This window comes from Melanaphis sacchari, unplaced genomic scaffold (genome assembly GCF_002803265.2).
Source record: "Melanaphis sacchari strain LSU unplaced genomic scaffold, SCAv2.0 Contig159_pilon_pilon, whole genome shotgun sequence".
In the NCBI taxonomy this organism is placed as follows: domain Eukaryota; kingdom Metazoa; phylum Arthropoda; class Insecta; order Hemiptera; family Aphididae; genus Melanaphis; species Melanaphis sacchari.
Window position 1 is genome coordinate 809,421 of NW_020270721.1, and position 14,152 is coordinate 823,572.

The 14,152-nt window shown below is 28.0% G+C and overlaps 1 protein-coding gene across 1 annotated transcript in view; it reads right to left on the reverse strand.

Annotated features, from left to right (window-relative positions):
- LOC112592155 overlaps nt 1–14,152 on the reverse strand; it is a 72,655-nt gene that overhangs the window by 28,462 nt on the left and 30,041 nt on the right. The window contains exon 3 of the mRNA XM_025336155.1: nt 333–515. Within this exon, the coding sequence (XP_025191940.1) occupies nt 333–515 (183 nt within the window). The remainder of the gene's footprint in view (nt 1–332; nt 516–14,152) is intronic.

Consider the following 14,152-nt stretch of genomic DNA (forward strand, 5'->3'; position numbering starts at 1 on the left):
TATATTAAATTTGATTAGATTTTCATTATACTTTCATTTAACACCAGAATACTTAAACCCGAAAAATATTGTCATTTCAGGAAAATTGAACTTAGATTTTAGACGACTCCAGTGAGATTAATTATTTAACATCAGCGATACCAAACTAAATCATGTGCTACCACATAATATGATAAAAAAAATTGTTTATGCCAGGACATCCGGATTTGATCTTAGAATGTTATAAATATTTAATCAAATAGTTATTAAACAGCAGATTTTATTTATTGTTTCAAGGTTATTCTTGCATTATAAATTATTGTATTTTATAGGTAAAATAAATTTTCACTTACCGAATTGTGTTCGCTACCGTCGTGAGATAGAGCTTCCCTGGTGTCATTGAGCACGAACACATTCTCCCTGCCGACATCGTCGACACCTTCTTCACCGTTCGGATAGAGTTCCGTTGGTCCAGCGCCACTGCCCACCACCATGCCTCCTTCCGTGGTGATCGATTCCTGGCATAGCACTCTCATCTAAAACGGCACAAAAATAGTTAATAAGCAAATAATTGGCTGTTTATTTTATAAGAAAGAGATCATCAACCAATAATTTTTTTCTAATCACTAACAGAAATATGTATTATTGATTTTTAAACTGAATCACAGTAAGAAATTGCAGTATTTGCGTTATTCCTATAGCGATTTTCAACATAAATAAGTATTTGGTTTACCAAAAATTAAATTTCTTTTCACTATCGCCTCTTTTACGAGTCCATCCATTCGTATAGCTACAAATATTTTACGTGTATTGGTAAAAAAAACAAAAGCGACATTGGGTGAAGACGGCGGCAACAAGGAAGAGAGATAGAAAGCGAGAAAGATGGAAACTGCAAAGTGATGATAGTGGAAGCGACCGAAAATCGTGTTAATCCTTCGGATGACTTGTCGCATTGACGAGAAAAGGACTTTGGCCCCGCCGCCGACATGGGTCGTTATATTATTATCAATGTGTATATATATATATATATATATATATATTATGGCTTTGAAACATATTAATTTGATTGGATAAGCTATATACATCGTGACTCTTAAACACTGTGGTCTTGGCAGGCCGGAAGAGATGATCCGACACGATCAACGAACCGCTGCAGCTATATTATTGTATGCAGTCACATTCTGCAGTTGAATTATGTTTAATGATGATTAACAATGGCTTAGTATTCACGAATTTTTTATTGTTTTGGAAAGGGTTGTGTAATTGTATAAATTATATTAAATAAAAAATATGTATTTTTACAATTTGCTCTGCAAGGGAGAGGATAGAGCTAGGTGGGGCGAAATTGCACTCTGGAAACCGTTTGAAATGTTATAAATTATAATTATACATACATAATATATTCATATACACAAGGGTAATCCACTAAAACTGGTTATGATTTACATATTTATATATAATTTGAAGGGTTTTTATAATACTTAAAAAAAAAGTCTGTTTTCGTGTTTTATTATAAATAGTAAGTTTTTTAGATATTTTTTTATTACTACGTACATTTTTAACTCCATGATTGGAATCAGAATACTCTTTCAAAAAATACCAATGTTGAGTATTGAACGAAATATAGACTTCTAAGTGTATATAAAGTTTAGATGAATAAAACTAGGAATACGACTTATACGAAGTATCTGCAGTCCCTTGTCATTTTTTTCGATATTCAGTACCTATATCAAATGTTTTAGAAAAATATTGGCTTTTATACAAAATGGATATTATTAACTATATTTCAGATGAACTTTGCACGAAAAATGTCGATTTTTGATGCTTACATGTTATAATGTATAGTAACTATAAATATTCACCCTTTACGTTATTTTATTGACATACTTGAACCAAATTTCTATATTCTTTTAGAGTTATTATTGTGTACCTATATTTTTCTTACCGCTATTGTTTAACCGGCAAATCGTGTACTACTTTATTCAAGTTGTATATAGTACTATGTTTGAGTTTTTTATATGTTACTAAAACCAAGTCCGAATTTTATTAAAGAGGAAAGGTGGTTAAACTATATTTTTTTGAAATTTAAATCGAATAACGTTACCAAATTTAATATTTTCAAAACTTAAAGTGTTTAATAATACTAAACATTTTCAATGTAATAAAGAGAACGGTTTAATACAAGAACTTCTTTACCATTAGGCACGATCAGACGAAACAGATGAAAGGAACTACCTACCAAATTTATGCAGTGTGCAATATAAAGGATCGCCGTTAGTTATTATTATTTGTCGTATATTACTCTAGGAAAATCTTTAAATAATCTAACAATTATTAATGTTATTAATGTTAATGATTTTGTATTATGATGGATAAATCATAGACATGCAGTGGAAGGAAAACAATTATTAAATTATAATCTCTTGATGCTTGTACTCAAACTATTGCGCGCTGTCTTTTAGCATTTTTAAGTGCGCTTCAAGCTCCGATGAGTAAATATTTAACTCGCAAGCTATATAATGTATACTCTGTCTTGCTATTGACAATATAAAAACATTAGGTACGCACGGCATGACACGACAACTAGTGAATATCATAGGTATCGGGAATAATGATAATAATGCGATTCGCGTTTTAACACATCGATGTGCCGAAGACGTGATCCAGTCCACCCGAGCACCCACGTCGCTAGAATGCCGTAACAATATATAATGTTATATATTATGTTTTATTATTTATATGATGAATATCACCTGTGATGTGTTTTATAATCTAGATCTACATAATGCCGTCAGTGTTGTATAGGGACCGGATTCGTATGCATTTATATATTTTTTTCTGAATAACGCTAAAGTAAGCACAACAAATGTTTCACGGTGGTGTGAATTAAAATATAGACATTTTTAAGTACACATTTTAAAATTTTAAGATTGTATTTCGGTTATTATGTGATAAAACATACATTATTGAAATAATTAAGTATCGCAATACACTTTAAGAAAAAAATATTATTTTACTATTTTAGATATATTAGCCAACAGGTAAATTCATAAAAAAATATAAACATTGTCTCTTTTACAATCTTATGGTTTGGGAGATAATAATTTATATTATGTTTTATTGTTAAACAAAATTGTATTGTAAAAATTTAAATAAAACATTGTTATTACTAATCCATTACCCACGATAATATCATATTGATAATAATTTATCCAAATTCTAAATCATTACCATAGTGTTATTATATACAATATAATAATTAATAATTATTATGCAATACGTGCATAGGTTATATTTCATAAGAATAAGTCTACATCCATAATTTCACACCACTTTTATATTAATTATCATAAATCACAAGCATATCATATATATATATATATATTATACAAATCAGTGTCAAGCGGCGAGCGAACGTGTTTATTGTACACATTACACAATAAATGATAATATAATACATACATGTGTCACAAGCGGAGGCGGAAGAATGGACGCAATTGATATAAATTACTATACAATTGAAGTACTTAAATACGTAGGTACTTATTATTATGTTAGAATAACATATATGAATAACAAAAATATTATTCGAGCAGTGAGCTAATTCGGACTAAATACAGGAGCGGATTTAAAGCTTTACGAACTATGTGGCCACATAGAGTGACAAACTTTCGAGAGTGGCAAAATTATGTTGAATAATTATTTTGTTTTGTTGTAATAAAATAATACAATTTTTTCAGTTGGTTTTAAAATTTAAAAATGTTGAGCGATGTATTGGGATTTTGTATTTATATACTTTTACCAAAATAATGTTTATTTTTTCTCAAGAATATTGACTAAAATATAACTACCAACTTCAATTATAACTAATTTCTATCACTATTTCTGTGTCATTTTTTTTGCTGTCCATATTCTAAAAGTATATCGTGGACACTCAAAATCTAATATTAACAAAGTTGTAGAAAAAAAGAAAATAATGTACCTATAATACAATAATATAATAGTTCAATTTACATGTTACATATGGTGAATAATATAAAATAAAACTAGTAACACAATATTCAAATGGTTATTACCATAAAATCATTGTAATTCTTAAAAGGCCTAACTGCTGTTAGTCGTTATGCAATGAGCCTGAAAAACAGTAGGCTGTTTGGAAAAATAATAAGTAGTTCGCAAACAGGCTACCTCATTGCAAAGAGCCTAGTATTTTTGAAAAAAAAAAACTAATTATCCATATGGCCTACGACATATACACACAATGACACAAATATAGTATACGATACAATATACTCTCATATCATTATTACTTTTTTGTATACATTCAATAATTTTTAAGTCGCATATTGTTTATGTTCTCTCTATTCGGCGAACGTTGCAATGACATCGATTAAAGACTGTATTAAATATCTAAAGTAATACACAAAAAATACCATATCGGTTTTTGAATATTGTTGTCTTTAAATGATAAAATAACTATACTATTGGGCCAATAATAATGATTATTATAGATTTACACGTTGTGATATTATATGGTTTTACGAAAATTCGTTAGTTTGCAGTGAAATGCCAAAATTCCATTACATTATTGTATTATAATAATATTACGATTACGTATTTTTGATATTTATCTCGAGCGCATACAGAAATAAATACCTGACGCGGATAGGCGATGATAGGCGCCTATATTATACGATTAAACGGAAGTCGTAGATGATGTACACGAAATAATAATAATATTGTCTTCTGGAACGGTACTTATGTATATTATTCCACGGCCGGACGTTCGCAATAAACCCAACGTCCGGCCACAGTCATCTTCTGATCTGTGCATAACCGTCAACGTAAATAGCCTTGAATCGTTTTATAAAATAATTCCGGTGCGATGTAATCGTCAACTATGGGTACGCAAGAAGTAGATTGTCGAGTGTCAATAAATTATCTATGATTGTTGCAACGAAATATAATGTAAGTCATAGTGATTTAAAGAGACCGCAAAAATCATTCAGGACACTGAGACCACTTGAGAATTAACCCCATTCGCTACCAATCGACCAACATACGACATTTCTGTTTTACATATCGAGATTATGAATGTAATAATGACCTTACAACAAAATTCGCATATTATTATGTGAAACACAATTAATTTTAACAGAACGAGTATTAAACATTATTATAATTATTGATACACATTCGAAGGGGTCCTTTTGAGGTGCCTTTCAATGGAATATTATGAAAAAAAAAAAAATGTTTTTATAGTTTTCGATAAATCGATGAATAGGTTTAATAATATAATTACGATTTTAAATTTGTTCCTTTCTCGCCATAATACTCTTAAATTATTTTCTAAAAACGCGTCAATGTCACCAAAGTTGCAAAAAAGTTTTGGCGATGATCATATTTTCTGCGAAAGACGTTTTGGCGAATGGTAATTTCGGCATCACATCATTGATTTTCGTATTATACGTTTTTGGTTCGTATACAATGTATATACACAACGTGGAAAGTTGAATTTTGTATAAATTGCTTTTCGACAAATAAATGCGTAAAACCCAATCAATAAAAAAAAACACACACACACACACAACACACATACACATAAATTTATATATATATATGTATACATATACAAATATTATTTTACAATTTCGCCAAATCTACTATTCTTCGAAAAATACGTTAACTAAAATTTTGTTCGCTATACTTACCCAGGCATTTATAAGCCCCGAAAAGGCATTTGGGAAACTTGAATATTAATTTAAAATAATACATTATTATACTTTCTCAAAACGTCGTACAGATTTTTATATAATTTATATCATCAATATTTTTACAAACAGTTGCCGGACGACGAAATTATTATTTATTTTTATTAACAACAAATATTCACATAAGTCGTGATCCTATTACCTACCACGTTTTTTCGTCCTCCGGAGACAAGAGCGCAATTATATTTACGGTCCTTATTTGTTTTAAATTCCATATTGCCCACGCTTTTTTACATGGTATAAAATTAGTACAATAATAATGGCGTGTAGACTACACAACCAGACGTCGGCGTGTGCACGGTAATCAAAATAACATACAGAGTCGCGATTCGCGTGCGAACAACTGCCGTTTCTCGAACGCGGCGCGTGTGAGAGCTGCGGCGCGTTTAACATAATATTACAATAATAATAATGTAATGTGATATAATAATTGGTTTCGTTTAATCGTTATTCTACACACGTGCGGGAAATATCGTACGCACCGCCGCCGCCGTAATTAAATAAAACATCTGTGAGAGTATTATTATTTCATTCGAGTGTTTTTTTTTTTTTGTAGTAGTAGTAGTAGTAGTGCTCCCGCGAGTAAACAATAATTATTATTATAATTTTATTATTACAAATTACAATCGCCGCCTCCAACTCGCTGTTATTTTAATAATATATTATATAATACCGCGTGCATAAAAAAAAAAGAAAAAAAAAAGAATAATAATAATAACAGTATACAGACGTACGCTGTAACGTGTTATCGGTAAACTCTATTCGTGTACGACGTCTGTACAAAGTATTAAAAGTATAGCTGTTGTAGAATATTTCATTTTCATTCCGATTCGCTGAAAAATACATTGCCGTATCGTTTACCACATTCGACATTCGCGATCCCTCGTACAGCTTTTTCGATTTCGGCTTTTAAAATTTGATCTCGATTTTTGTTCATAAAATCACACTAAAAAGGGTTCAGTTAGTATCAGTTTTAGTGGATGTATGTAATACTACAATATATAATATCGCTTGCGCTTGTCGTGCAAAAATAACTTGATGCGATTTTTATTAATATTAACTAGTTGATATTACAATCCGCCCAAGAAAAAACACAGCTAACATAAATTACAGGACGCCGTGCTTAGCTTTTGCAGTGAACTGATACGACCACGATGGGCAATCCGTCCGATGCGCATTGGGTATAACACTCGGTGTATTTTCGAACGTGGTTTAAATTACCCCCCCACATTTTCGGATATCTCAAAGATCGAGTAGTTTTTGAATCTATAAACTTTTAAAACACAGAAAAATTAATATTCGGAAGAAATGCTCTCCGAGTTTTGAGGAATATGTATGTAAAGTTTGATTTGAATTGGTTCAGTTATTTCCCAAGTAACAAGCTCTATCCAATTGTATATTTATTAGAATTTACAGATATTATATAATAATGGGATATTTTGTCATCGATCGTTTACTATTTTAAATTAGAATTTTAAACATTAAATGATAAATTTTCTTTAATTAATATTATTATTATTTACTTTATCTATTTTCTGTTTCTATACTTAAATTTTTGACATCTTAACATTTTTTACCACTTGCAAATACTATTATTTATCTGTTACCAAAATATTAGTTCAATTTCGATCAAATCAAAATTTTGTATTAAATCAGGTAGAGTTGAAGATTCACTATACTAAGGTCTATAATGTTTTATATTCATTATATTATTACATAACTGTATAATACAATTTTTTTCAAGTTATAACTTCGTCGTTATCTTATTTCTAATTGTTATAGTATCGATTTATAATTTATTTAATAAAAATTTATCTCAATTAGTATTACTGATTTGCATTGCCATGGTTATTTGTTTAATATTATATATTTGCTTAGTAAAAAAAAAAAGTTATTAAGTTCTTCTTCTATTGTATTATTTTTTTTTTCAAAATGTATGAATTTGACTGGTATAACTTCGTTTTGCCAGCAAATTCTATTCATGATGATCATTGTTTTAATGAAGATAAAATGTAAGCTTAAATATTTACTGCATTGTGATATTTTCATTTTAACATAACTTGTTTAGGGGTATGAAAGTAACTTCTGGGGTGGTAACAATTAATAAAGACCCGAAAACCAATCGTATAGGTATAGCAATAGGTGGAGGACCTCCTCACTGCCCTTGTATATACATTACACAGGTATAGATATCGCTTTACTACATAATATTTTATAACAAATATCGATTTATATTTTGTGATGCATCAAATTATAGTCTTAAGTAAATTGTATTATATGAATGATATTATACCTTAGATTTTGGAAAATTCACCAACTGCATTAAATGGTACATTAGAAAGTGGAGATGAGCTTTTAGCTATTAATAATGAACGTATTAGTGGACGTAACAAAATGCAAGTAGCACAAATGATACAATCAAGTGTTGTAAGTTTAATAATTCTACTTATTCATGTTAAACTAAATTATTTTTATAATATTTAATGTGTGTTCATTTAATTAAATGCAAGGATCAAGTAACTTTAAAATATAACAAATTATATGCTGATGTCCAACAAGGCAAAACTTTGGATATTATATTAAAAAAAGTTAAACATAGGCTAGTTGAACGTATATCTGTCACGACTGCTGATTATTTGGGTATGTCTCGTGCAATACTCATTCATGACAGTCTTGTTAAACGCTTAGAACAGTTAGATAACTTGGAACATGCATATCGTTGTTTGGTTGATCACACAGAACGTGTACTTAGTGCGTTTTATGCTCTGACCCAATGTTATAAAGGTGCATATTATCTCAAGTTGTAGTATTCTGAAATCTAAACGATCAGTGATATGAGTGTTTGCCAATATTTCATAAAAAATATTGTCATTATTTATCTGTATTATATTCCAATAGAATTTGGAGACTCATTTGCAGAAATAGGTGTTAGGGAACCACAACCCAGAGCTAGTAAATCTTTGATGCGTTTTGCTGAATATCACAGGCAAATGGAACGTCAAGGTCAGATGTTAATCGAAGTTTTAAAACCAGTAAGTATAAACAAGTTTATAGTGTTATGTTTAATATAAGTAATAATTCCGGAATAGATATCTAAGTCATTTGGCACATACTTGAAAAAAGCTATTCCAGATACCAAACAAACAATAAGAAAATATGCTGATGTGAAATTTGAATATTTATCTTACTGTTTAAAAATCAATGAATTTGACGATGAAGAGGCTTCTAGTTCATCAAACGGTTCTTTATATCGAGTTATAACAGGAAATTATGAATACAGGTAGTTCGACTAATACAAAACAAAATATATATACCCGTTTGAATAATATCTATAGAGAGTAAACATTAAATAAAATGAGTTAAGAACGATGTTATGTTTAAACTATATTATCATGTACATTTATGTAGGCTTTTATTGAGATGCCAACAATCAGCAAGAAAACGATTTCTTGCTCTTAGAGAAGACGTTTTAACCAAAATCGAACTGTTAGAAAACAAACACGTGCATGATATTGTAGATCAATTCCAAATAATTGCCTCACAAATCGCTAGTTATAATCAAGAAATAAGTTGGATGATACTAGGAGGAAATAACGATAATAATGAACCACCGCTCTTTCCTATTGAAATGGATTTGAAATGTACTGCATTTGAGTATGATTCAGTGCAGCCAGTTGATGAACTTGATTAAGATGATCTTGATGGCGTAAAAAAATATTTTTGTGTTTTTAAATAATTCACTGTATAAATAATATTTTATATAAATTATAGGAAAGCTTAATAATCTTAGAATAAATAAAATTTTTTCAAAAACGAAAAATAAATAAAGGTAAGTAGGTACTTTATAATACATATTATTTTTTGTTTATAAAGTGTAAGTAATCGACTAAAAACAATAATTCTGTTTCAGCTTTAACATAATTACTACAATATTATTCTTGGAGACAAATTAATGTAAATTAATGAACCTCCTTAAACAGAATTTTCCCCGTTACTTTAAAGACTTTAATTTTCTTTTTTAAATTAGTCGGAAATGATATTTTTCTATTATTTATTCCACTAGTTTATACGTATATCAATATTTATGTGTAAAATACACTTTATATACATGTCTACTAATCATTTTCAATTTATTTAGTTATATTTTAATTTACACTTTAAATTTAATATCTTAAAATTTTACAGGTTATGTTATGATTTATGACTAATGATTGTGTTGGTACTTGAGCAATTAATTTCAAACTTAAATTATACGAATTTGGATAAACAATATTGTATTGTATGCACAATTAAATATATTATGTATAATACTAAAATGTATATTATGATAAAAAAATTGTTTTATAAAAATATAGTATATAATGCGTATTACTTTAAACTAAAAATTATTGATCACTTAAAAAAAATAATTTTTAACGATAAAAAAGATGTATAAATATATTGGACAATTGGAAACTGAATTTAATATTTTTAGATTATTTCCCAATATACAATTAATTTAAACTTATAAACTACAATATAAATTCAAAATAATTGTTATACTTTGCTTAAACTATACCTACCTATAGTGTTATGTCTATTTTTATTTTTATAATTTGTGATATTATTTCCAAAACATGTAGGTACACTGAATATAGATATTAATTAATTTAAATTTTACATAATTTAATTTAATTTAAAATGATTTGTTAGCATCATAATATTAAATGAACATAAAACATTTTGCATAATTTCGTTACCAAAATAGTAAACGTGTATACTATAATAAAATTTGAGATGTTAAATTTTCGATCGATTTATTATACAATATTATGATAATCCTGTTGTAGTCGGTATGCATTCAGATTCGTTACATGTAAATGTAATATACAACGAGGGGAGCTATTGGTTTTTACGATAATCTGCGTTTATATTTATTTTTTATCTTTCCGTAAACATTTTCTCTTGCTGGGTTGTAGTAGTTTAAATTGTAGAATAAAAAGGCGTAAAAAGCTCGAAGCGTGGTGCGTGCACTTCTGAAGATTGAAAAGCTGATCGCAGAATGTACTATACATATTATGTATGCGAGTAATTTCAAGAGAATCTCGAAGAACCATAAGCAAACAAAATGGCGCAACAACGATTTAATAAATAAGCGAGCAATGGTTTTCAACAAAATCTCGATCCTCAACGATGTTTTATTATCGTTACTAAGTCCCTCAACTCTACAGTACTTTCATTCACAGTGTTCTCGACACTTATATACGTAAGCTAATTTCGATATCTTTTGGAGTACCAAAAGCGTAATAGTTTAACCTTAGGAAATATTAACTTCAATTATGATTTTTGTTTTTGCTTCAATTAAAAATAATTTACAAACTTGAAAACTTTGAAATATAAACATAAAAAATTTTTACTTTTATAGTAAATATCGTACTTATGTACTGTTACTTTTATAAACATACTTAGGTAAATAACTCACTTATTGGTTATAACCTACTTGAGCCAAATAAAGAAAAATTTCCACATAATAAAAAAGCGGGGAAGGATTTTGATACCAGGCAACAAAGGACCGATTAACAACACTAAAAATTTTCAAAGCCGAGGCAAGGGTGGCTGAGGTTAGCCTAAAAAGTGAAAAATAATAAATTTATGACGACAGAGCAAGGGCAGTCATAGTCAACATCTAATCAAACTAACATACGTATGTGTAACCAATAGTAAAATTTTAAAACTCGATAAAATTTAATATTCAAGTAAACAATATCCAATTATCAACTCGATACTCAGTTGTATGACATACACATACAACGATGTTAATGTATGTAAAATTGTATTTAATGAACAATAGGGACGAGAAAGAAAGCACCGCGAAAAGAACTTCCCCTTATCAAACGTCGTAGATACTAAGCAAAAATAAATCAAATAATAGGAAAGGTATCTTTTTAAAGTTAGTAATTTACGCCTTTTATGTATAGGTTTAGTCGTGGTCCCTGCCGCAAAACATGAACTTTTAGATGCGTATTATTACATTTGTAAAAACTATAATACTCCCCGCAACTACGATACTATTATTGTTAACGAAAAATACAAAAATATATCTATATATACAAAGATAGCACTTGGTGTACAGATGTTTAACTGTTATGGTTATTTTTAAAATTTTTCCTGTACTGTATCTAAAATAATTGCAATAAACTATACTATTGTCAATAAATTATTATGTCGGTAATACAGCGTATTTGCTTGAGTAGATTTGAAAATTTATATAACCTTGTACCTATTGTTGTTTTTAAGATTTTGTATTGTTGTGCGATTTTTGGAATTTTCAATGTGTTTAAGTACCTACGATTTTTTTAAATATTAAAAGCCTTACCATTATCTATTATACTTATTAATGATACAATATTATCATATTATATTCAATTATACATACTTCAAATACCATTTGACTATATTATAATTATAAACACTGATACCGCAAGTGCATATTTCAAAACCTTATTGTACCAATAGGTACAACTATATCTATCTAGACCCTACCTAACTGCTGTTAATAATTACCAGTTATCATAAACGGGCAACTGATAGATGCACTTTTCTTATACCATCACCATTATAATATTGCACTGTATAGGTACCTATTACATGTATTATGTAATTATTTCTCTTATTTATATTATTATTATTATTGATTATTATCTATTTAAAATAATATTTTTTTAAAAATTCGTTACAGTCCAAAATAAAGTGTAACTGGCCACCATTTATAAAGTATTTATAGATACGTATTTATTTTTTTCAGAAACGTTCTCAACTTATCTTTAAGCCAAAATAAATTATAAATAACTCGGACGGGTGGTCTTGATGGATATTATTTTTATTTTATTTTAAAAAGTAAGACTATTTGTAACTAAGTCGGCGACGCATATCATTTCACACTAAATAGAATAATTTTATCGTGTTCCATCATTATTACGACTACTGATGTATAGGCATTCGGATCAAAGATTCAAAGGTGAACAGAGGTCATCAAAAAGAATACCTCAACTGCGGCCAAGACGATTTGGTATTTATTTATTTATTTTTTTATTATTATTATTATTATTATTATTATTAATATTATTATTATTGCTGTGTAGGATACTTACACATTTTTTTTTATTTTTTGTTACAATCGAAATTGCCATTTCTTACACGAGATAAATTACCGTGGCCAATAACCCTAAACAAATCGGACTTAAAAATATCTATCAAATTTGTAAAAAAATACAGATATTTATAACCATTAGCCATAGTAGTAATAAATAATAATCAATACAAATGACTATTTGAAAATTGTTTAATGACATACATAACTATTAATTAACATTATAATATTATAATTTAAAAATAATAATTATTTAAAAAAGATAAATATGAACAATATGACATATTATTACATTTATTATAGTCTATAATTAATTATTATACAAAGCATAAAAAAGAGTAAAACAATAGTAAAACGGTAAATGATAATAAATATAGTATTATTTCATTGTATAATCTTTAAGTAATCTTATTTACGAATCATACAATCTCAATCTTTGGAAAAAATAATCATAGTGTTCGGGTTAATTAATCATATCTAAATTAAGTTTTTCGTATATATATACAGAGAATAATAGTATTGGAAAATATAGTGGGCATAATAATTCTAAATTATATTATGTAGGTAGATACCATTTTTTTTTTATAAATCTTTAAACAATCTTTAAACTTTAAAAAAAAAAATTGAGAATTTTAAGAACATGCTATAAACTTATTACTAGTTGGTAGTAAGTAATCATAACTAAATATTTATTTTTTTTTTTAATTTCGAATCATTTATTTTTTTTGGCATATTTAATAGTTTGATTTTATATTTTATCAATAATTTTGACTTTTATAACTTCCGAGTCCTAGCTGTGATCATCGTAAACATTTAAATGTCCCATGGCATTCAGTGCAAAATAAATCACGAATTTTCGATATTAAAAACAATAGTATGTATTTTTTATTTTTATGTATAATGTGCATCGTTAAGTAATATGCTAAATAGCTTTATATAAAATAATGTGAGGCGCAAAGAAATGAAAATGTTGCTAATAATTTTGTCCAAAATTCGTGCGTTTCTAAACAGGACGTTTAATAAATATGCTTAAATTATAGTAATTACCTACGACCTGCTTATCTCGTATTTTTAACGTTCTCATATATTATTATAGTTTTAAGTTTATGTGTGTATTGACGTTAGGTATTTAGTATAAATTATAATCGCTCGTTTAGTAACCGTCGAAAAAATAATACGTTTATACTTATTTCATTATAATATTAAAAAATTCTAAAACTATACATTTTTAATACACACGTTATAAGTACATATTTTTTTTTTACCCCGCATT